Source organism: Somniosus microcephalus, unplaced genomic scaffold, assembly GCF_052327205.1.
Source record: "Somniosus microcephalus isolate GS21.2 unplaced genomic scaffold, FLI_Smic_1.0 scaffold438, whole genome shotgun sequence".
Lineage (NCBI taxonomy): Eukaryota > Metazoa > Chordata > Chondrichthyes > Squaliformes > Somniosidae > Somniosus > Somniosus microcephalus.
Window position 1 is genome coordinate 189,834 of NW_028225625.1, and position 25,353 is coordinate 215,186.

At 50.3% G+C, this 25,353-nt stretch overlaps 1 protein-coding gene across 1 annotated transcript in view; it reads right to left on the minus strand.

Annotated features, from left to right (window-relative positions):
- The window catches only part of LOC147081761 (uncharacterized), a 73,597-nt gene extending 68,256 nt beyond the window's left edge, over window positions 1-5,341 (minus strand). The window contains exons 1-2 of the mRNA XM_085980705.1: window positions 5,138-5,341; window positions 4,458-4,969 (exon numbers count right to left, since the gene is read on the minus strand). Of these exons, the coding sequence (XP_085836831.1) occupies window positions 4,458-4,969; window positions 5,138-5,240 (615 nt within the window). The 5' untranslated portion in view covers window positions 5,241-5,341. The remainder of the gene's footprint in view (window positions 1-4,457; window positions 4,970-5,137) is intronic.
- Window positions 5,342-25,353: the final 20,012 nt, after the last annotated feature.

The window sequence follows — 25,353 nt, forward strand, 5'->3', positions numbered from 1 at the left end:
CCAAAGTCAGGAGATGAGCCCTTTGCCTAGATAAGGGAGGTGGTTGCTAAGAGACCCACAGACCTAATAACACTGCAAACTGCTCAGGCAGCAGACTTGTTGCAACATGTGAGGTCACGAGTGAGTTGGTGCCCAGACAACAGAGGCTTGGGCATTCCTGAGGGAGACAAACTGGTTCTGTAACCGGGAGAACAGGTGGAGGCTCATCTGAGGTGTTAACACAGAGTCAGCCTGGTGACGGGATGATCAATGACTAGTGGATAAGAACAGAGAGGCCTACGTGCAGCCCCAGGCAGTCGAATAGTATCAAGATAGAAATACCAACAGAAAATGGTGGAAACACTCAGCAGGTCCGGCAGCATCGAGGAGAGAGAAACAGAGTCAACGTTTCGGGTCGAGGACCCTTCGTCAGAACTGGAAAAGGTTAGAGAAGAGAGATTTTTAAGCAGAGGCAGGGAGGAGGGGAGGATAGAACAAAGGGAAGGTCTGTGATAGGATGGAAGAACAAAGGGAAGGTCTGTGATAGGATGGAAGAACAAAGGGAAGGTCTGTGATCCTCTTTTGGTACGGGAAGGTCTGTGATAGGATGGAAGAACAAAGGGAAGGTCTGTGATAGGATGGAAGAACAAAGGGAAGGTCTGTGATAGGATGGAAGAACAAAGGGAAGGTCTGTGATAGGATGGAAGAACAAAGGGAAGGTCTGTGATAGGATGGAAGAACAAAGGGAAGGTCTGTGATAGGATGGAAGGCAGGAGAGATTGACTGACAAAAGGGATGATGGTGCGAGGCAAAAGGAGAGGTAATGGGACAAGTTAAGAAACAAAAGATGGCTCTAGATGTGGTGTGAATGATGATGGCAGCAACATTAACAGCTACCATGTGAGAAAACAAGAGAAAAATATTAAAATATATAAAGAAATACAGGTTATAGTCTGAAATTGTTGAACTCGATGTTGAGTCCAGAAAGCTGTAAAGTGCCTAATCGAAAGATGAGGTGCTGTTCCTCGAGCTTACATTGAGCTTTGTTGGAACAGTGTAAGAGGCCGAGGACAGAGAGGTCAGAGTGGGAGTGGAGCGGAGAATTAAAGTGACAGGCGACCAGAAGCTCGGGGTCACCCTTACGGACTGAATGGAGGTGTTCCTCAAGGCAGTCACCCAATCTGCGTTTGGTCTCCCCAGTGTAGAGGAGACCACATCGTGAGCAACGAATACAGTGGACTAGATTGTAAGAAGTACAAGTAAATCGCTATTTCACCTGGAAGGGGTGTTTGGGGCCCTGGACAGTGGGAAGGGAGGAGGTAAAAGGGCAGGTGTTGCATCTCCTGCGCTTGCACGGGAAGGTGCCGGGTGAAGGGGAAGGGGTGTTGGGGTGATAGAGGAGTGGACTAGGGTGTTGTGGAGGGAGCGGTCCCTTCGGAATACTGAAAGGGGGTGGGAGGGGAAGATGTGTTTGGTGGTGGGATCACGCTGGAGGTGGCGGAAATGGTGGAGGATGATCCGTTGAATGTGGAGGCTGGTGGGGTGAAAGGTGAGGACAAGGGGAACCCTATCGTGGTTCTGGGAGGGAAGGGGTGAGAGCAGAAATACGGGAAATGGAACGGACATGGTCAAGGGCCATGCCAACCACAGTAGAGGGGAATCCTCAGTTGAGGAAAAAGGAAGACATGTCGGAAACACTAGTATGGAAGGTGGCATCGTCAGAGCAGATGCGGCGGAGACGGAGAAACTGGGAGAATGGAATAGAGTCCTTACAGGAGGTGGGGTGGGAGGAAGTGTAGTCCAGGTAGCTGTGGGAGGCAGTGGGCTTATAGTAGTTGTTGGTCAATAGCCTATCCCCAGAAATGGAGACAGAGAAGTCGAGGAAGGGAAGAGTCAGAGATGGACCATGTGAAGGTGAGGGAAGGGTGGAAATTGGAAGCAAAGTGAATGAAATGTTCTAGTTCAGGGCGAGAGAAGGAAACAGTACCAATACAGTCATCAATGTACAGGAAACAGAGGTGAGGGAGGGGACCTGAGTAGGACTGGAACAAAGCTAGCATGCAGGTACAGCAAGCAATAAGGAAGGCAAATGGCATGTTGGCCTTTATTGCAAAGGGGGTTGGAGTATAAGAGTAAGGAAGTCTTGCTACAATTGTACAGGGCCTTGGTGAGACCACACCTGGAGTACTGTGCACAGATTTGGTCTCCTTATCTAAGGAAGGATATACTTGCCTTGGAGGCGGTGCAACGAAGGTTCACTAGATTGATTCCTGGGATGAGAGGGCTGTACGATGATGAGAGATTGTGTAGAATGGGCCTATACTTTCTGGAGTTTAGAAGAATGAGAGGTGATCTCATTGAAACATACAAGATTCTGAAGGGGATTGACAGGGTAGATGCTGAGAGGTTGTTTCCCCCTGGCTGGAGTGTCTAGAACTAGGGGGCACAGTCTCAGGATAAGGGGTCGGCCATTTAAGACCGAGATGAGGAGGAATTTCTTCACTCAGAGGGTTGTGAATCTCTGGAATTCTCTGCCCCAAAGGGCTGTGAATGCTGAGTCTTTGAGTATATTCAAGGCTGAGATCGATAGATTGTTGGACTCTAGGGGAATCGAGGGATATGGAGATCGGGCGGGAAAGTGGAGTTGAGGTCGATGATCAGCCCTGATCTTATTGAATGGCGGGGCCATATGGCCTACTCTTATTTCTTAAAGAATGATCCACATATCCCACGAAAAGGCAGGCACAGCTAGGGCTCATGCGGTTCCCATAGCAACACCTTTAATTTGGAGGAAGTGAGTGGAGTCAAAGGAGAAGTTGTTCAATGTGAGAACAGGTTCAGCCAGGCGGAGGAGGGTGGTGGTGGATGTGGACTGGTGGGGCCTCTGTTCAAGGAAGAAGCAGAGCGCCCTCAGGCCGTCCTGGTGGGGGATGGAGGTGTAGAGGGATTGGACATCCATGGTGAAAAGGAGACGGTTGGGGCCAGGAAACTGGAAACTGTTAAAGTGACGAAGGGCGTCGGAAGAGTCGTGAATGTAGGTGGGAAGAGACTGGACAAGGGGAGAAAAAATAGAGTCGAGATAGGAAGAAATCAGTTCCGTGGGACAAGAACAGGTTGAAATGATGGGTCTACCAGGGCAGCCCTGTTTGTGGATCTTGGGAAGGAGGTAGAAGTGGGCTGTGCAGGGTTGGGGGACTATGAGGTTGACAGCCATGGAGGGAAGATCTCCAGAGGAGACGAGGTCAGTGACAGTTCTGGAAACAATGGCTTGATGTGGTAGTGGGGTCATGGTCCAGGGGGTGGTAGGAGGAGGTGTCAGAGAGTTGGTGTTCAGCCTCCGCACAGTAGAGATTGGTTCACCAAACAACAACAGCACCATCCTTGTCAGCAGGATTAATAACAATGTTAGGGTTGGATCAGAGAGACCGGGATACTGCAAGCTCAGAGGGAGGTAGGTTGGAGTGAGTGAGGGGAGCAGAGAAATTGAGACACAATGTGGACACTCTGGTGTGTCAGCGGGTGGGATACACCAGGGAATCCCTTTCCACACACTGAGGTTGACTCTAATGATCGGCAGTCCCAGGGTTTCGGATACCAGATAATCAAGCTCACAAAAACACAAATTGTCTCTCCAGGCTTTATTAAGAGCGCTGCATAACACAGATCGGGTGATAATTCCCACAATCTGGAGAATAGAAGTACAGTGGATTCACGCGCGATCTTCTCGAGTCTGTTCCAACTGACAATGGCTTAAGTGGCCTGTTCTTATATACAAGCTTGGTTACCGCTCAGGAAATGGGATTGTTTGGACCCGTCTGTTGACCGCCTCCTGAACTCCTGCTAATTCAGGGAATTTAGTCCATCTGTGACCAGACTATAACCACAAGCCTGTCTGGTTATCACACCTATACGGTCCGTGAGGTTATTATCAGATTCACACCCAGACGTTGTGTCTTTACTTGTCCAGCTCTTCATCCCATAACACGGGTACAGGGGCTCAGTAATGTTTCATTCATCAGAAAAAGACAAAGTACAACAACATACTGGTCAGCTTAACAGAATCTCATCATATTTATGTGGCTATAAATATAAAAGTCACTAATAAATCCAGGAGGGAATTCAGGAGAAACTTCTTTACCCAGAGTTGTGAGAATGTGGAACTCGCTGCCACAGGGAGTAGTTGAGGCTAAAAGCACAGATGCAATTAAGGGGAAGCTAGATAAACACATGAGGGAGAAAGGAATAGGAGAATATGTTGGAGGAGGCTCGTGTGGAGCACAAACCCCGGCATAGACCAGTTGGGCTGAATGGCCTGTTTCTGTGCTGTACATTCTATGTAACACCATGAACAGTCAAATCAAGGGAATCATCAGCACAACAGTCTTAAAGATTAAACAGCAGTACAAGAATTTATAAAACATTCATCCATTCCATGTTCATGTTGCCCTCACTGTCTGCAGGGCTCTGCGCTACAGAACAGCGTGAACCCGCTGGTGTCTCAGCAGATTATTGGAGTTTTTAAAGCTCTTCCCACAGTCAGAACATTTAAAGGGCCTCTCTCCAGTGTGAACTCGCTGGTGTGTCAGCAGGGTGGAGGACTGAGCGAAACCCTTCCCACACACGGAGCAGGTGAACGGCCTCTCCCCAGTGTGAACTCGCTGGTGTGTCAGCAGATCTGAAGACCGAGTGAATCCCTTCCCACACACTGAGCAGGTGAAAGGCCTCTCTCCAGTGTGATCTCGCTGGTGTGCGAACAGGTTGGAGGACCGAGTGAATCGCTTCCCACACACGGAGCAGGTGAATGGCCTCTCCCCAGTGTGAACTTGCTGGTGTCTCAGCAGATGGTTGGACTGAGTGAATCCCTTCCCACACACGGAGCAGGGAAACGGCCTCTCCCCAGTGTGAGCACGCTGGTGATTCATCAGATTCCCGGAGCTTTTAAAGCTCTTCCCACAATCAGAACACGTAAAGGGTCTCTCCCCAGTGTGAACTTGCTGGTGTGTCAGCAAGTGAGATGTCTGAGTGAATCTCTTCCCACACACGGAGCAGGTGATCGGACTGTCCCGGGTGTGACTGCGCCGGTGAACTTTCAATGCAGACGGGGAACAGAATCCCTTCCTGCCGTCCCCACCTTTACCCATTTGTTTCCTGGTGTGACAGTTCACGTGTCTTGCCAGGTCAGGCGATCTGCTGAATCCCTTTCCACACACGGAACACGTGAGCGGTTTGTCCGCGCTGCGATTGCTGCTCTCTCCTTCCATGTGCAAAGGCCGATGATATTCAGGTCCTGATGAATGGAGTGACTATGTCTGATCCTGACGTGATGTTTGGTCTGAGCTTCCTGTCTGTAAATGCTCCACTTCTAAAACTGTAAAAGGAGTGTAGAAAGGGGTAAGAGGGAGAATGTTGTCTCATGTCCCCCTTTCCCAGCCCAGGGGCAGTGAAGCTGATTTTCAGGCCCCAGCTGCTGCACAGGTTGGTTGAAAGGATCAGCAGTAATGGCGGCTGCAATCCCCACAAGCCCCCGCGCTCCAGAAAGCGCTCCGGCCGCCGTGCTGAGTTGTGGCTGACACCGCTCATGCGCCCCATGGCCCCGCCCTCTCCTGCTCCACAGGTGCCCGGCCCGCACCGCGCATCCTCAGCACACACCCTGGGCCCCTGTCAATCATCCTCCTCCGCGCCTGCGTGCTGGGCCCCTGAGCTCCAGGCTGCCGCACGGGGCTTTCATTGTAAAGTTGGTGTTGGTGAAGAGCCACAATCAGTGAGTTTTGCAAGGGGGTGGAGTGAACTGCAGCACGTGATTGCGGGGCCTGTGACTGACGGGAGCGCTGAACAATAGGAAGAGCGCGGGCGGAGCCAACTGGTGACGGGTCCTTCAACCAATGGCGGCGCGGCAAGGGGGCGGGGCCTCCTCTCCAGCTCAGGTGCGCTGGGGCCGATTGTGACGCGCTGTCCCCAGGTGAGAGCAGCTCAGTCAGCACAGAGCTGGGGCTGGAATCTGGGAGAGGGGCCGCAGGCAGCGGGCCTGGCAAAGGGGCAATCACTGATTGAATAATAAACAGGGGTAAGGGGACACTAACCTAACATCAGATATATCTATAGCTTAAGTAGACAGATTTTAAGCCAAACGATGGGACCGATGGCTGCAATTCCTGTGCCACGCGGGAACTCCGGGACGCTTCACGTGTCCTGGTGAACCGCGGGTGCAGGAAGCACCTCCTGTGGCTGGAACTCGAGCTCAGGGTCTCTGAGCTTGGGGAGCGGCTGGAGTCACTGCCGGGCAGACGGGAGGCTGAGAGTTTCCTGGAGCGCACGTTCCAGGAGGTGGTCACCCTGCAGCCACAGAGAGTTTGTGGGAATTGTAACTGGGTGGCCGCCCAGCAGGGTTTGAGGAGGCAAGGCAGTGCAGGAGTCCCCCGGGAGTGCGGCGCTCTCAAACCAGTTTTCAGTGCTGAATCCCGGTGAGGGTGACGACACCTCGGGGGGGACAGTGCAGTCTAGAGCGCATCCACTGCACTGTGGGGCAAGGCCAATTTCAGTGGGATGAGAATGGATCTGGCCCGGGTAAATTGGAATCAAAGATTGGCAGGAAAAACTGTAGAGGAGCAATGGGCTGCCTTTAAAGAGGAAATAATTCGGGTACAGTCGAGGTACATTCCCACTAAGGGGAAATGTAGGGCAACTAAAGTCAGAGCTCCCTGGATGACGAAAGAGATAGAGAGTAAGATGAAGCAGAAACAGAGCGTGTATGACAGATGTCAGGTCGAGAATACATCGGAGAATCAGGCTAAATATAGAAAGTTCAGAGGAGAAGTGAAAAAGAAAATACGAGGGGCAAAGAGAGAGCATGAGAATAGAATGGCAGCTAACATAAAAGGTAATCCAAAAGTCTTCTATAGGCATATAAATAGTAAACGGGTAGTAAGAGGAGGGGTGGGGCCGATTAGGGACCAAAAAGGAGACCTACGCACGGAGGCAGAGGGTAAGGCTGAGGTACTAAATCAGTACTTTGCATCTGTCTTCACCAAGGAAGAAGATGCTGCCATAGACATAGTGAAGGAGGAGGTCGAGGAGACACTGGATGGGATAAAATTGATAAAGACAAGGTACTAGAAAGGCTGGCTGTACTTAAAGTAGATAAGTCACCAGGACCGGATGGGAGGCATCCTAGTACGCTGAGGGAAGTGAAGGAAGAAATTGCGGAGGTACTGGCCATAACCTTCCAAATCCTCATTAGAAACTGGGGTGGTGCCAGAGGACTGGAGAATTGCAAATGTCACACCCTTGTTCAAAAAAGGGTGTAAGGACAAACCCAGCAACCACGGGCCAGTCAGTTTGACCTCGGTAGTGGGGAAGCTTTTACAAACAAAAATCAGGGACAAAATTAACAGTGTGGATTAATTAAGGAAAGCCAGCACGGATTTGTTAAAGGCAAATCGTGTTTAACCAACTTGATGGAGTTTTTTGATGAGGGCAATGCGGTTGACGTGGTGTGCATGGATTTCCAAAAGGCGTTCGACAAAGTGCCACATAATAGGCTTACCAGCAAAGTTGAAGCCCATGGAGTAAAAGGGACAGTGGCTGCATGGATAGGGAATTGGCTAAGTGACAGGAAACAGTGAGTAGTGGTGAACGGTTGTTTTTCGGACTGGAGGAAGGTACACAGTGGTGTTCCCCAGGGGTCGGTTCTAGGACCACTGCTTTTCTTGATATATATTAAAGACTTGGATGTGGGTGTACAAGGCACAATTTCAAAATTTGCAGATGACACAGAACTTGGAAGTATAGTGAACAGTGAGGAAGATAGTGATAGACTTCAAGAGGACATAGACAGGCTGGTGGAATGGGCGGACACGTGACAGATTAAATTTAATGCAGAAATATGTGAAGTGATACATTTTGGTAGAAAGAATGAGGAGAGGAAATCTAAACTAAAGGGTACAATCCTAAAGTGGGTGCATGAACAGAGAGACCTGGGGGTATATGTGCACAAATCATTGAAGGTGGCAGGGCAGGTTGAGAAAGCAGTTAAAAAAGCTTATGGGAACCTTGGCTTCATGAATAGAGGTATAGAGTACAAAAGTGTTGAAATTATGATGAACCTTTATAAAACACTGGTTCGGCCTCAACTGGAGTATTGTGTCCAATCCTGGGCACCGCACTTTAGGAAGGATGTGAAGGCCTTAGAGAGGGTGCAGAAAAGATTTACGAGAATGATTCCAGGGATGAGGGACTTCAGTTACATTGATAGACTGGAGAAGCTGGGGTTGTTCTCCTTGGAGCAGAGAAGATTGAGAGGAGATTTGATAGAGGTGTTCAAAATCAAGAGGGGTCTGGACAGAGTAGATAGAGAGAAACTCTTCCAATTGGCAGAGGGGTCGAGAACCAGAGGACACAGATTTAAGGTGATTGACAAAAGAACCAAAGGCGACATGAGGAAAAACTTTTTGACGCAGCGAGTGGTTAGGATCTGGAATGCACTGCCTGAAAGGGTGGTGGAGGCAGATTCAATCACCGCTTTCAAAAGGGAATTGGATAAGTACCTGAAAGAGAAATATTGCAGGACTTCAGATTCCTGGGGCAGGAGGGACCAGTTCTGGGGCAGGAGGGACCTGTCCAAGGTGGACGGGTTGCACCTCAACAGAGCTGGGACCAATGTCCTCATGGGACGGTTAACTAGTGCTGTGGGGGAGGGTTTAAATTAATTAGACAGGGGGATGGGCACCAGGGTGAAACATTAGAGAGGAGAAACAAGGTGAAGAGAGGACTGGGAGAGACAAGTAGCACTAGAGGGACAGAATTGCTGGTCATCTTCCAAAATTCGATAGACTCTGGAACAGTTCCCATGGATTGGAGGGTAGCTAATGTTACCCCACTATTCAAAAAAGGTGGTAGAGAGAAAATGGGAAATTATAGACCGGTAAGCCTGACATCGGTCGTGGGGAAAATGCTGGAGTCCATTATAAAGGATGTAATAGCAGAGCACTTGGAAAACAGTGACAGGATCGGACAAAGTCAGCATGGATTTACAAAAGGTAAATCGTGCTTGACTAATCTACTGGAATTTTTTGAGGATGTAACTGGTAGAATAGATAAGGGAGAACCAGTGGATGTGGTGAATTTGGACTTTCAGAAAGCTTTCGATAAGGTCCCGCATAAGAGAACAGCGTGTAAAGTTAAGGCACATGGGATTGGGGGCAAGGTACTGACTTGGATAAAGAACTGGTTGGCAGACAGGAAGCAAAGAGTTGGAATAAACGGCTCTTTTTCCGAGTGGCAGGCAGTGACGAGTGGGGTACTGCAGGGATCAGTCCTAGGACCCCAGCTATTCACAATATATATATAAATGATCTAGACGAGGGAACGAGATGTAATATCTCCAAGTTTGCAGATGACACAAAGCTGGGTGGGCGTGTGTGCTGTGAGGATGCCGAGAAACTCCAGTATGATTTGGACAGGTTGGGTGATTGGGCAGAAGCATGGCAGATGCAGTATAATGTGGATAAATGCGAGGTTATCCACTTTGGTGGCAAAAACAAGAAGGCAGATTATCTGAACGGCAATAGATTGGGAGAAGGGGAAGTGCAACGAGACCTGGGTGTCCTTGTGCACCAGTCGCTGAAGGTAAGCATGCAGGTGCAGCAGGCGGCTAAGAAGGCAAATGGTATGTTGGCCTTCATAGCAAGAGGGTTCGAGTACAAGAACAAGGATGCCTTGCTGCAGTTGCACAGGGCCTTGGTGAGACCACACCTTGAGTATTGTGTGCAGTTTTGGTCACCTTATGTGAGGAAGGATGTTCTTGCCATGGAGGGAGTGCAGCGAATATTCACCAGACTGATACCTGGGATGGCAGGAATGACGTATGAGGAGAGATTGGGTCGATTGGGCTTATACTCGCTGGAGTTCAGAAGAATGAGAGGGGATCTCATTGAGCTTATAAAATTCTAACAGGACTAGACAGACTAGATGCAGGAAGGATGTTCCCGATGGCCGGGGAGTCCAGAACCAGGGGTCACAGTCTAAGGATAAGGGGTAAGCTATTTAGGACAGAGATGAGGAGGAATTTCTTCACCCAGACAGTGGCGAACCTGTGGAATTCTCTACCACAGAAGGCAGTGGAGGCCAATTCATTAAATATATTCAAGAAGGATTTAGATATATTTCTTCAGGCTAAAGGGATCAAGGGATATGGGGAGAAGTCAGGGACAGGGCACTGAATTTGGATGATCAGCCATGATCACATTGAATGGCGGAGCAGGCTCGAGGGGCCGAATGGCCTACTCCTGCTCCTATCTTCTATGTTTCTATGTATTCAATCTTTCCTTGCAGCTGAAATTCTCTCGTCCTGGCAACATCCTCGTAAATCTCACGTCTCGAGCAGTCACATCTTTCCTGCAATGGGGACGACAAGAACTGCACGCGGTGGCCTAACTGGTGTTTTTGTGCAGTTCAAGCAGAACCTCCCTGCTCTTACAGGATACAGAGAGAGGCACTGCCCCTTTAAATACCCGGGGACACATAGAAACATAGAAGATAGGAGCAGGAGTAGGCCATTCGGCCCCTCGAGCCTGCTCCGCCATTCAACGAGATCATGGCTGATCATCCAAATTCAGTACCCTGTCCCTGCCTTCTCCCCATATCCCTTGATCCCTTTAGCCTCAAGAAATATATCTAACTCCTTCTTGAATATATTTAATGAATTGGCCTCCACTGCCTTCTGTGGTAGAGAATTCCACAGGTTCACCACTCTCTGGGTGAAGAAATTCCTCCTCATCTCTGTCTTAAATGGCTTACCCCTTATCCTTAGGCTGTGACCCCTGGATCTGGACTCCCTGACCATCGGGAACATCCTTCCTGTATCTAGTCTGTCTAGTCCTGTTAGAATTTTATAAGTTTCAATGAGATCCCCTCTCATTCTTCTAAACTCCAGCAAGTACAAGCCCAATCGACCCAATATCTCCTCATATGTCATTCCTGCCATCCCAGGTATCAGCCTTGTAGTGTATGTAACCTGTACCACCTTAAGAGACTACCTTAAGGTGATGAACTACTTTCTGATGGCTCCTGTATATTGTAGTACCGGTGGTGACTACACCGGTATATAAGCACTGTGGAGCAGTTTGTATTTCAGTTCAGCCCTGACCCTCAATTACTAAAGACCTGTTTAAGTATTCTGTTGTCTGTGTTCAGTTATTCAGCATAACTACACTTGGGAAAACACAGACTCAACAGTGGCGACGAGTCTGATCGTACCTAGCGGCAGTTTTGAAGCTTCGTCCTCAGAACGGGTGTCGAAAAGGGGCATCCGCCCTCATCATCCTGCTGAGCACCGCAGCGCATGGGAGGCATCGAGAACCCGGGTTGGATTTGCTGGCCACGAAGTCCACCATCAGCAACAGGCAGTGATCATCCCTTCTACGACAGCGGCGGGTAAGCCCGATCTAGCGACACGGAGAAAAAGTCGGCCGAGTTGTCAGTGGGAGAAGGGGAGGGAAACCGAAGAAAAGGGCGGAGAACACGACCGCAGCCGGTGTAAGGGGCTGGACTGCAATCGGGCAGAGACGCGCAGCAGCCAGAGAAGCGTTAATGTCCACGAGGACCGCGGGGAACAAGAGCAGCAGCGTCGGGGGAAATAAAGAACTGCTGGGAGGCGAGAACGGCAACAGCGCGGTAATCGCCATTTTAGTCGGCGGGGGAAGAAGACAAGCGCGGGAAAAGCCGCCAAGCGCGGGAAGTCGCCATTTTGGAAAATAAATAAAATAAAGGAAACTCAACAAGATGCCAAAAACGGGTAACATCACTGCTTTTGATAGCGATGTAGAAGATTGGGCCATTTATGTGGAACGCGTTGAAGTTTATTGTACAGCGAACGAGGTACCGGCGGATAAGAAAGCACTAACCCTATTAAACTCGATGGGTGCGAAGACGTACGGGTTATTAAGGCACCTTGTAACAACAGATAAACCAGTAGGAAAGAGTTTCACGGAGATTGTTACTATCCTGCAAGAGCATTTAAACCCCACGCCGCTGCTGATAGCGGAACGATTTAAATTTTTCAAAAGAATTCAGCTGAAAGAGGAAAGCAACGCTGAATTCTTAATCGAACTGCGCAAGTTATCAAAGTACTGTCAGTTCGGTACAGGACTAGCAGACGCTCTGAGAGATAAGTTCGTGTGTGGGCTACTAAAGGAAGGAACCCAGAAGCGACTGCTAGAGGAAAAGGATCTTACGCTGGACAAAGCTTTCAGCATTGCAGCATCGCACGAGGCAGCAGCACGAGGCACTGCGGAAATGCAGCAAAGGCCATCGGAACTCCGCACCAATGAAATGGCATTGGGTGCAGTAAAGTGTTATTGTTGCGGAAGGACAACGCATGATCAGAACCAGTGCTGGTTCAAAGATAAAGAATGCAGGAAATGTGGCAGAATTGGTCACATAGCGAAAGTATGCCGGTCAGGAAAGAAGACCAGCAACAAAAAGTCGCCGCAGGAGAAGTACAAGAAAGTAGACAAGGTGACAGAGAACAGTTCGGATGAACAGAAGACGATTCAGACTCCAGCAGTAAGGAACTGGGTTGTCTAAAAATACATAATGTGGGTAACACAGCAGACCACCAAACTATCTGGGTCATGCTTCGGATAGCAGGAGTCCAAGTGAAGATGGAATTGGACACTGGATCGGCATTGACGGTCATGAATAAGCAAGAGTACAAAAGGTTATTCTCACACATTCCCCTGAGGGATACGGAGATTGTATTGAAAACATACACGGGGCAAATAGTATACCCCATCGGAAAGATAAAGGTAAAGGTGGTCTACAATGGTAAAGAAAGTCAAGGAATGGACTTGTATGTGTTACCTGAGGGAGGTCCACCACTACTGGGACGGGAATGGATCCGGAGATTAAATATGGACTGGCATTCCTTACAAGCACTAACTGTAGATTCCGGTAAAGAGGACGACGTCAAACCTAAACGACTGTCCAAAATATTGGACGATGCTAAGGAGGTGTTCCAACAGGGACTGGGAACACTGAAAGGAATTACGGCGAACATCAAGGTTGAAGAACATGCAAATCCAAAATTTTTCAAAGCCAGACCGGTACCTTATGCGATACAACCTGCTGTGGAAGCAGAGCTGGAAGGGCTAGAACGCTCAGGAGTACTGTCAAAGGTGGACTGGAGTGAGTGGGCCACGCCCATTGTTCCTGTCATGAAGCGTTCGTTGAGCAACAAGCCGGGGGAACCTGGGAAGGTTCGCATCTGTGGCGATTTCAAGATCACTGTTAATCCGGTTCTTCACACGGTGCAATATCCGCTTCTGCGGATTGAGGATATCTTCGCTTCGCTGTCTGGCGGGAAACACTTCACCAAGATAGACCTGGCACAGGCGTACTTACAGATGGAAGTTGATGAAGCGTCACGCCAGTATCTCACGATCAACACACATAAGGGCTTATATCGGTATAATAGACTGGTTTTTGGAGTGGCATCGGCTCCAGCGATTTAGCAAAGGGCCATGGAGCAGGTATTACAGGGAATTCCAGGCACACAATGCTACCTGGACGACATTCTGATTACAGGAGATGATGATAAGGAACACCTCGCGAATTTGGAGCAGGTGCTCACCAGATTGAAAGAATATGGACTCAGAGTTAATCGCCAGAAATGTGAGTTCTTTCAGAAACGAATCTCGTACTGCGGTCACGTCATTGACCGGGAGGGGCTTCATAAGTCACCTGACAAGATCGAAGCTGTTGTGAAAGCTCCCGCTCCGGAAAATGTATCCCAGTTGAGGTCGTTCCTTGGGTTGATTAACTATTACCACAAGTTTCTTCCAAATTTATCCACGGTGTTACACCCGCTGAACACTCTTTTGCAAATGGGAGTACCATGGAAGTGGAGCGAGGACTGTAAGCGGGCTTTTCAAAAAAGCAAGGCACTGATCACCTCTAAGGAAGTGTTGGCTCACTTTAACCCAACACTGCCTATTCGTTTAGCTTGTGATGCTTCTCCATATGGTATCGGGGCAGTGCTCTCACATAAGTTGCCAAATGGCTTGGAAAGGCCAGTCGCGTTCGCATCCAGATCATTGACCTCCGCTGAGCGCAACTATGCTCAGATAGATAGGGAGGCTCTCAGCCTCGTGTGGGGAGTTAAGAAATTTAACCATTACCTGCAAGGCCAAAGGTTTACGCTGCTGACAGATCACCAGCCGTTGGTTTCCATCTTTAACCCTAAGAAGGGTGTTCTGGTTATAACGGCGCAGAGGCTTCAGAGATGGTCCCTTTTCCTAGGGGCACATCAATATGATATCGAATTCAAAGGTACAAAGCAACATGGTAATGCTGATGGGCTGTCGCGCCTGCCACTACCTACAGCGGAAGAGGCACCGGCAGTTGACCCTGTCGAGATATTTCACTCGACCATCATCGAATGCTTACCAGTTACCAATGCGAGTATTGAGAGAGAGACCAGAAACGACCCGACACTGTCTCGGGTCTACGATTTGACAGTGAAGGGATGGCCAACACATGGCGAACCACTGTTACCGGCATTCTCAGCCAGACGAGAGCAGCTGTCCGTCTGCCAAGGAACATTGATGTATGGAACAAGGGTGATTATTCCTCCTAAATTAAGGGAGAGAGTTCTAAAGGAACTGCATGAAGGTCATCTGGGGGGAGTCAAGATGAAAGGCCTTGCTAGGGCTTATGTGTGGTGGCCAGGTATCGACAAACAAATAGAGGATCTGACTAAAAGTTGCTCAGGGTGCCAAAAAGTTCAAAATGCACCTCCAATTGCACCGCTGCATCCGTGGGAATGGCCGTCAACCCCATGGCAACGTGTGCATATCGACTTTGCAGGTCCATTCATGGATTCCATGTTTCTGATAGCGGTAGACGCACATTCTAAATGGCCAGAAGTGATTAAGATGTCGACCACTACCTCGGAAAAGACGATCGCAGTTCTAAGAACCATATTTGCAAGGAATGGGTTGCCGGAACAAATATGTTCAGATAACGGACCACAGTTCGTGTCAGAAGAATTCCAGAAATTCATGAAGAAGAATGGGGTGAAACACTATACATCTGCCCCATATCATCCGGCTACAAATGGGTTGGCCGAGAGATTTGTACAAACGTTCAAAAAGGCAATAAAGGCCATGAGCAAAGACCATATTCCACTACAACACAAGGTGGACAATTTCCTGATGGCATATCGAAATGTCACGCATGCAGTGACGAATCAAAGCCCTGCCATAATGTTTTATAACAGGAGGTTGCGGTCCCGGTTGGATTTGTTAAAACCCAATGTGCGTAGGGAAGTCGAAAACAAACAATTCCAGCACGTAAATAACAAGGGCACTCGGAGTTTCGAAATAGGACAACCAGTGTTGGCCAGGGACTACAGGAATGATAAATGGCAATCCGGAATAATTCGTGCCCGACAAGGACCCTTGATGTACACGGTAGACGTTGGTGAGAACGTAATACGACGTCATGCTGACCAACTTGTGGAATCGAGAACAAGGGTCGACCCCACGGCTACGGCAGAGACACCAGTTGAAGAAGTTATTGAGCCTGTAGCATCTGCCTCAGACTCGAACGTACATGATGATGTTCAATCCATAAGAGATCAAATGGACGAGTCACCCCAGCAACGAGAACCAGAGACCCCTGAAAGGCGTTATCCGGCCCGGATCAGGAGGCCTCCTCAGAGACTGAGGCCTAGAAATTGAGTGCCCTTAGCGCCGATTTTGCGGCGCTAGAGGGCCTAGCGCTGCATTTGGCGCCGGCGCCGAAATTGCCTGGGGCCCTTACGCCGCGGTAGACCGGTAGCGCTGTGCCGGCACCGATGACGTCATCGGTGTGCGCAGCGTCCCGGTTGCCATGCCGACGGGCCCCAGCGCCGAAATTCAGTTGCGGCCGCCTCGCCTGTGACAGCCGCAACTAAGACTCTGGCAACAGAGTCTTACGAGTCTTTGCGCCGGCGCATTAAAGGCCCCGCGGCGGCCGGCCGCTTTCCCGCCGGCCGCCTGGCCGCAGCTCCCTCCCCGGACTTCCCCCCCCCCCGCCCCCCCGGAACAGAAGCAAGCCCAGCACTTGTCCGAGGTGCCGGGCTCATTTTTTAAAAGATTTTCGCGGGCCGCGATCGGGTGCAGGCAGCTCCTCCTTAAGGGAAGGAGGAGGCCTGCACTTCCCGAGCCTGCCGCACCGCATCGGGTGCCGCAGCGCCGGAATTGCAGTGCGAAACGGCAGTTAGCGCCGATTTACCGCCGCAAAGACCCTTCAGTAGCGCCGGCAGCCGTTTGGGCGCGGCCCTGCTGAATTTTTGGCGCGCGCAGGGGGACTTAGCGCCGGCACTAACTTCCGGCGCTAAAGCCCTGGCTAAGCCAAAACTCAATTTCTAGGCCTGAATCTTTGAACAGTTTTGTATAAAAGTTGTATATATATGTTATTCATGTTATGTTTAAATTGGGGTGTACACTGTTAAGCTAAAAGGGGAGGAATTGTAGTGTATGTAACCTGTACCAACTTAAGAGACTACCTTAAGGTGATGAACTACTTTCTGATGGCTCCTGTATATTGTAGTACCGGTGGTGACCACACCGGTATATAAGCACTGTGGAGCAGTTTGTATTTCAGTTCAGCCCTGACCCTCAATTACTAAAGACCTGTTTAAGTATTCTGTTGTCTGTGTTCAGTTATTCAGCATAACTACACCTGGGAAAACACAGACTCAACAAGCCTGGTGAATCTTCGCTGCACTCCTTCCATGGCAAGAACATCCTTCCTCAGATAAGGCGACCAAAACTGCACACAATACTCAAGATGTGGTCTCACCAAGGCCCTGTACAACTGCAGCAAGACATCCTTGTTCCTGTATTCAAACCCTCTCGCTACGAAAGCCAACATACCAGTTGCCTTCTTAACTGCCTGCTGCACCTGCATGTTTACCTTCAGCGACTGGTGCACAAGGACACCCAGGTCTCGTTGCACTTCCCCTTCTCCCAATCTATTGCCATTCAGATAATAATCTGCCTTCCTGTTTTTGACACCAAAGTGGATAACCTCGCATTTGTCCACGTTATATTGCATCTGCCATACTTCTGCCCAATCACCCAACCTGTCCAAATCATACCGGAGTTTCTCGGCATCCTCCTCACAGCACACACGCCCACCCAGCGTTGTCATCTGCAAACTTGGAGATATTACATCTAGTTCCCTCGTCCAGATCATTAATATATATTGTGAATAGCTGGGGTCCAAGGACCGATCCCTGTGGTACCCCACTAGTCACTGCCTGCCACTCAGAAAAAGACCCGTTTCCTCCAACTCTTTGCTTTCTGACTGCCAACCAGTTCTCTATCCAAGTCAATGCCCCCAATCCCATGTGCCTTAACTTTACACGCTGTCGAACACCTTTTGGAAATCTATGTTCACCACGTTAACCGCATTGCCCTCATCAACCCTCTCTGTTACCTCATCAAAAACCTCAATCAGAATCAGAGCGGCCGGGCCCAGTGGACGTGTGGCCAGAGCCCCGGCACCAGGAAACCCAGGGTGCAGCGGGTCCCCCATCCGAGCCGCTGCTTCCCGGTTTCTTCAGCCGGTCCAACCGAGTCCGACTCGAGACAAAGGACAGGAGCCAGGCTCCCAGAATGGCCCGCGGCCCCGGGGAGCATGCGCACTCTCAGCAGGTAAATCAGCGCGTTGGATAGAGCAGTTTCTGGGGCGCGGGGAATTGTGGGTGCTGCGGCCGCCATTAGTCAGCGGCTGTCGGGAAGAGTTTTATTGCAGGTGACGGAAGTCGGTCCCTGGCCGCCTGTGAAGGTCTTTTTGTTGCAGCAGTTTGAGCTGGAGTGGAGATGGAGGAGTAGCTGCTGGGTTTTCGATGGAATCTGGAACAATACCCATGGATTGGAGGGTAGCTAATGTTACCCCATTATTCAAAAAAGGTGGTAGAGAGAAAAAGGGGAATTACAGACTGGTAAGCCTGACATCGGTACTGGGGAAAATGCTAGAGTCCATTATAAAAGATGTAATAGCAGAGCACTTGGAATACAGTGACAGGATCGAACAAAGTCAACATGGATTTACAAAAGGTAAATCGTGCTTGACTAATCTACTGTAATTTTTTTGAGGATGTAACTAGTAAAATAGATAAGGGCGAAGCAGTGGATGTGGTGAATTTGGACTTTCAGAAGGCTTTCAATAAGGTCCCACATAAGAGATTAGCGTGTAAAGTTAAGGAACATGGGATTGGGAGGTAAGGTATTGACTTGGATAGAGAACTGGTTGGCAGATAGAAAGCAAAGAGTTGGAATAAACGGGTCTTTTTCCAAGTGGCAGGCAGTGACTAGTGGGGTACCGCAGGGATCGGTCCTTGGACCCCAGCTATTCACAATATATATTAATGATCTAGACAAGGGAACTAGATGTAATATCTCCAAATTTGCAGATGACACAAAGCTGGGTGGGCGTGTGTGCTGTGAGGAGGATGCCAAGAAACTCCAGGATGATTTGGACAGGTTGGGTGATTGGGCAGAAGCATGGCAGATGCAATATAATGTGGATAAATGTGAGGGTATTCACTTTGGTGTCAAAAACAGGAAGGCAGATTATTTTCTGAATGGCAATACATTGGGAAAAGGGGAAGTGCAACGAGACCTGGGTGTCCTTGTGCACCAGTCGCAGAAGGTAAGCATGCAGGTGCAGCAGGCGGTTAAAGAAGGCAAATGGCCTTCGTAGCGAGAAGGTTTGAGTACAGGAACAAGGATGTCTTGCTGCAGTTATACAGGGCCTTGGTGAGACCACACCTTGTGTATTGTGTGCAGTTTTGGTCGCCTTATCTGAGGAAGGATGTTCTTGCCATGGAAGGTGTCCAACGAAGATTCACCAGGCTGATACCTGGGATGGCAGAAATGACCTATGAGGAGAGATTGGGTCGATTTGACTTGTTCTCGCTGGAGTTTAGAAGAATGAGAGGGGATCTCATTGAAACTTATAACATTCTGGCAGGACTAGACACACTAGATGCAGGGAGGGTGTTCCCGATGGTCGGGGAATCCAGAACCAGGGGTCACAGTCTAAGGATAAGGGGTAGGCCTTTTAGGACAGAAATGAGGAGGAATTTCTTCACCCAGAGAGTGGTGAACCTGTGGAATTCTCTACCACAGAAGGCAGTAGAGGCCAATTCATTAAATATATTCAAGAAGGAGTTGGATATATTTCTTAAGGCTAAAGGGATCAAGGGGTATGGGGAGAAAGCATGGACCGAGTACTGAACTTGGATGATCAGCCATGATCTCATTGAATGGCGGAGCAGGCTCGAGGGGCCGAATGGCCTACTCCTGCTCCTATCTTCTACGTTTCTATGTTTCTATCTCTTATGCGGGACCTTATCGAAAGCCTTCTGAAAGTCCAAATGCACCACATCCACTAGTTCTCCCTTATCTATTTTACCAGTTACATCCTCAAAAAATTCCAGTAGATTAGTCAAGCATGATTTACCTTTTGTAAATCCATGTTGACTTTGTCCGATCCAGTCACTATTTTCCAAGTGCTCTGCTATTACATCTTTTATAATGGACTCTAGCATTTTCCCCACTACCGATGTCAGGCTTACCGGTCTGTAATTCCCCGTTTTCTATCTACCACCTTTTTTGAACAGTGGGGTAACATTAGCTACCCTCCAATCCATGGGTACTGTTCCACAGTCTATCGAATTTTGAAAGATGACCAGCAATGCATCTACTAATTCTAGGGCCACTTCCTTAAGAACCCTAGGATGTAGATTATCTTCTATGTTTCTATGTATTCAATCTTTCCTTGTAGCTGAAATTCTCTAGTCCTGGCAACATCCTCGTAACTCTCCCGTCTCGAGCAGTCACATCTTTCCTGCAATGGGGCGAGCAGAACTGCACGCAGCACTCTAGCCGGTGGCCTAACTGGTGTTTTGTACAGTTCAAGCAGAACCTCCCTGCTCTTACATGATACAGAAAGAAAGAGGCACTGCCCCTTTCAATACCTGGGGGGGCACCCATTCCCCTTTAAATGGCCAAGCAATTGTTTTTGTTGAAAAGGGGCCGCAGTCCCCTTTGACTCCCCCCCACCCCCCTCTCACCCCCCTCTCACCCACCACAAATACTCAAGAGAGAGAGAGAGGAGGAAGAATGCTGGTCTTAGTCCCTTTAAAAGTGGCTGCCCACCAAAATGTTCACAGCACCAGGGCTCTTTGTTCTGGATAAAAGTCAAAAGAGAAAAGGTTCACTTATTTTTAAATGAATGCAGTTGATGAATAGCCTTGCAATAAAGGTAATGCAAAGGAATAAACACTCACAAGCTGGGTTTTTTTCCACCCCCTCCTCCTCCCCTTCCCTTTAACAGCTCCTGCAGACAATGAAAGCAGGAAAGCGGCCTGCAGCCCACCGAGGTCCCGACCCCCTCCCTCCCGCGCCGCCATTGGTTGGAGGACCGTCAGCCCGCCCGGTCCTCCCAGCGTTTTCCGCGCTTCTGATTGGCGGGCGCCCCGCGTCAATCAAACCCGCCCTCCGATTACGCGCTGACGCCAGCACGCAACGCCCAAGTGTCGGTTGGATCGGCGCACGCCACCGCAAGGTAAAAAAAAGACACCCCACACAAATGAGGAAAAACAAGAATAATAATAATCGCACTTTAGAGGGGAGAGGTTGGGGGAATTAATGAGTGTTTTCAATTTGTTTCGCAAAAAAAAATATTTGAAAAGCTTCCCAACGGTGCGAGGCGGGCTGCGCATGCGCTCCAGCCAGCATTTGCCTCCCCCACGTGGGCCCGGGGGCCGGACACGCCCACTTGCCTTCCCCTGCACCAATCACAGCGCGGGTAGGCGTAACACGAGGCTGCCAGTGCGCCTGCGCGGGGGCCTTCGAGAGGTAGACGGAAGGCCGGGCCCGGGGAAGAGGCGGAATCAGCGGCCGGGGTAAAGTCAAGTGTTGGGGAACCGATTTAAATCGAGGTGAGGGGCGGAGCGGAGAGCGAGATTATAAAGTAAAATACAAGAAAAACCAAACCTGAGAGTCGGGCGGGCGGGACCTCCGCGGACACCGAACGGATCGGATTGAACGCGCGGAGTGAGCCGGAGCAACGAGATTCTGACTGACGGGAGCTCTGACCAATAGGAAGAGGGCTGAGCTGGGAGGACTGAACAGGGCGGCCTGGTCCTCCAACCAATGGCGGCGCGGCAAGGGGGCGGGGCCTCCTCTCCAGCTCAGGTGCGCTGGGGCCGATTGTGACGCGCTGTGCCCAGGTGAGAGCAGCTCAGTCAGCACAGAGCTGGGGCTGGAATCTGGGAGAGGGGCACAAGCTTCACAATACAAGCTTCTTTCAAATGCACAATTGTTTCCTACACACAGCCTGGGTCACTCTGCAAAAAAAACTGTTTAACAATTCATCATAACTCCCCTGCTTTAGGAGAGGCGTAGAGTGCAAAAGCAAGGAAGTTATGATGAAACTGTGTTAAAGACGAGTCAGCTGTGGCTCAGTGGATAGCAGAGTCAGTAGGTTGTGGGTTTAAATCCCGCTCCAGGGACTTGAGCACATAAAGCGAGGCTGACACTCCAGTGCTGTGCGAAGGGGAAGTCATGTTTGACAAATTTGCTTGAAATCTTTGAGGATGTAACATACAGGGTGGATAAAGGGGAACCAGTGGATGTAGTGTATTTGGACTTCCAAAAGGCATTCGACAAGGTGCCACACAAAAGATTACTGCATAAGATAAAAAATCACAGGATTGGGGGTAATACACTGGCACGGGTGGAAGATTGGCTATCAAACAGAAAACAGAGAGTTGGGATAAATGGTTCATTCTCGGGTTGGCAACCAGTAACTAGTGGTGTTCCGCAGGGGTCAGTGCTGGGACCCCAACTCTTTACAATCTATATTAACGATTTGGAGGAAGGGACCAAGTGCAACATTTCCAAGTTTGCCGACGATACAAAGATGGGAGGGAAAGCAGTGAGTGAGGAGGACATAAAAAACCTGCAAAAGGACATAGACAGGCTAAGTGAGTGGGCAGAGATTTGGCAGATGCAATATAATGTTGGAAAGTGTGAGGTTATGCACTTTGGCAGAAAAAATCAAAGAGCAAGTTATTATCTAAATGGAGAGAAACTGCAAAGTGCTACAGTACAAAGGGATCTGGGGGTCCTGGTGCATGAAACGCAGAAGGTTAGTATGCAGGTGCAGCAGGTGATCAGGAAGGCCAATGGAATCTTGGCTTTTATTGCAAGGGGGATGGAGTATAAAAACAGGGAAGTCTTGCTGCAGTTATACAGGGTATCGGTGAGGCCACACCTGGAATACTGCGTACAGTTTTGGTTTCCATATTTAAGAAAAGATATACTTGCTCTCGAGGCGGTACAGAGAAGGTTCACTCGGTTGATTCCGGAGATGAGGGGGTTGACGTATGAGGAAAGGTTGAGTAGGTTGGGACTCTACTCATTGGAGTTCAGAAGAATGAGAGGCGATCTTATCGAAACATAAGATTGTGAGGGGGCTTGATCGGGTGGATGCGGTGAGGATGTTTCCACTGCTGGGTGAGACGAGAACTAGGGGGCATAATCTTAGAATAAGGGACTGCCCTTTCAAAACTGAGATGAGGAGAAACTTCTTCACTCAGAGGGTAGTAAATCTATGGAATTTGCTACCCCAGAGAGCTGTGGAAGCTGCAACATTAAATAAATTTAAAATTGAGATAGACAGTTTCCTAGCAGATAAGGGAATTAGGGGTTCCGGGGAGAGGGCAGGGAAGTGGACGTGAGTCTAGATTCGGATCAGCCATGATCCTATTGAATGGCGGAGCAGGCCCGAGGGGCCGTATGGCCTACTCCTGCTCCTACTTCTTATGTTCTTATGTGCTGAGGGAGCGCTGCACTGTCGGAGGGGCAGTACTGAGGGAGCGCCGCACTGTCGGAGGGGCAGTACTGAGGGAGCACCGCACTGTCGGAGGGGCAGTACTGAGGGAGCGCCACACTGTCAGAGGGCCAGTACTGAGGGAGCGCCGCACTGTCGGAGGGGCAGTACTGAGGGAGCGCCGCTCTGTCGGAGAGGCAGTACTGAGGGAGCGCCACACTGTCGGAGGGCCAGTACTGAGGGAGCACCACGCTGTCGGAGGGCCAGTACTGAGGGAGCGCCACGCTGTCGGAGGGCCAGTACTGAGGGAGCACCACAGTGTCGGAGGGGCAGTACTGAGGGAGCGCCACACTGTCGGAGGGCCAGTACTGAGGGAGCGCCACACTGTTGGAGGGGCAGTACTGAGGGAGCGCCGCACTGTCAGAGGGGCAGTACTGAGGGAGCGCCGCACTGTCGGAGGGCCAGTACTGAGGGAGCGCCACACTGTCGGAGGGGCAGTACTGAGGGAACGCCGCACTGTCGGAGGGGCAGTACTGAGGGAGCGCCGCACTGTCGGAGGGGCAGTACTGAGGGAGCGCCACACTGTTGGAGGGGCAGTACTGAGGGAGCGCCGCACTGTCGGAGGGGCAGTATTGAGGTAGCGCCGCACTGTCGGAGGGGCAGTACTGAGGGAGCACCGCACTGTCGGAGGGGCAGTGCTGAGGGAGCGCCGCACTGTCGGAGGGGCAGTGCTGAGGGAGCGCCGCACTGTCGGAGGGGGAATACTGAGGGAGCGCAGCACTGTCGGAGGGGCAGTACTGAGGGAGCGCCGCACTGTCGGAGGAGCAGTAGTGAGGGAGCGCCGCACTGTCGGAGGGGCGGTACTGAGGGAGCGCCGCACTGTCGGAGGGGCAGTACTGAGGGAGCGCCGCACTGTCGGAGGGTCAGTACTGAGGGAGAGCCACACTGTCGGAGGGTCAGTATTGAGGGAGTGCCGCACTGTTGGAGGGCCAGTACTGAGGGAGCGCCGCAGTGTCAGAGGAGCAGCACTGAGGGAGCGCCGCACTGTCGGAGTGGCAGTACTGAGGGAGCGCCGCACTGTCGGAGGTCCGTCTTTTGGATGAGACGTTCAGGTGGACATAAACGATCCCACTATTTCGAAGAAGGGCAGGAGAGTTATCCCCGGTGTCCTGGCCATTATTTTTCATGCAAATTGGCTGCAGTGTTTCCCACATTACAACAGCGACTACACTTCAAAAAGTACTTCATTGGCTGTAAAACCGTTGATCGTGAAATGCGCTGTATAAAGGCCAGTCTTTCTTTATTTTCTCTCCTGTATTTACATTAATTACTTATATAAACCTCTTTTACCGTCTCTTGCAAGGGCAGGAATTGCAGACGGGCAGCTTAACGCAAACTTCACACGAAGATCTGACAGAGTCACTCGATTCATCAGGACCTGAATATCATCGACATATGGAAGCGGAAAGCAGCAATCAGAGTGCGGACAAACTGCACACGTGTCTTGTGTGTGGACGTGGATTCAACCGAAGGTTCAGCCTGGGGAGGCACAAGTGTAACCAAAGCGAGGAGAATCCGTGCAAATGTCGGGAATGTGGGAAGGGATTCACTTGCCTTTCCGAGCTGGAGACTCATCAACACAGTCACTCTGTGAAATGGCCGTTCACCTGCTCCGTGTGTGGGAAGGGATTCACTCAACAATCCGCCCTGCTGAGACACCGGCGAGTTCACACCGGGGAGAGGCCGTTTGCCTGCTCTCACTGTGAAAAGAGGTTTAACCGGTCTTGCCACCTGTTGATACACGAGCGTGTTCACACCGATGAGAGACCTTTTCAGTGCTCCGACTGTGAGAAGGGCTTCAGAAGATCCAGCGAACTGATACAGCACCAGCGAGTTCACACTGACGAGAGGCCGTTCACCTGCTCCGTGTGCGGGAAGGGATTTGTCCAGTCCCACACTCTGCGGAAACACCAGCTGGTTCACATTGACGAGAGGCCGTTCTCCTGCTCCGAGTGCGGGAAAGGATTCACACGTTCCGACTCTCTGCTGATACACCTGCGACTTCACACTGACGAGAGACCGTTCTCCTGCTCCGAGTGCGGGAAAGGATTCACTCGACCCTCCTCTCTGCGGCTGCACCAGCGAGTTCACACTGACGAGAGGCCGTTCACCTGCTCCGAGTGCGGGAAAGGATTCACACGTTCCGACTCTCTGCGGGAACACCAGCTGGTTCACACTGACGAGAGGCCGTTTAAATGTTCCAACTGCGATAAGAGTTTCAAATGCTCCAAGGGCCTGGAGATGCATCGACGCATCCACACCGGGGAGAGGCCGTTCAGCTGCTCTCGCTGTGGGAAGAGGTTTACCCACTCATCTGGTCTTTGGAAGCACCAGCGCACTCACACTGGGGAGAGGCCGTTCCCCTGCTCAGTGTGTGAAAAGGGATTCACCAGTTCAACTCATCTGCTGAGACACCAGCGAGTT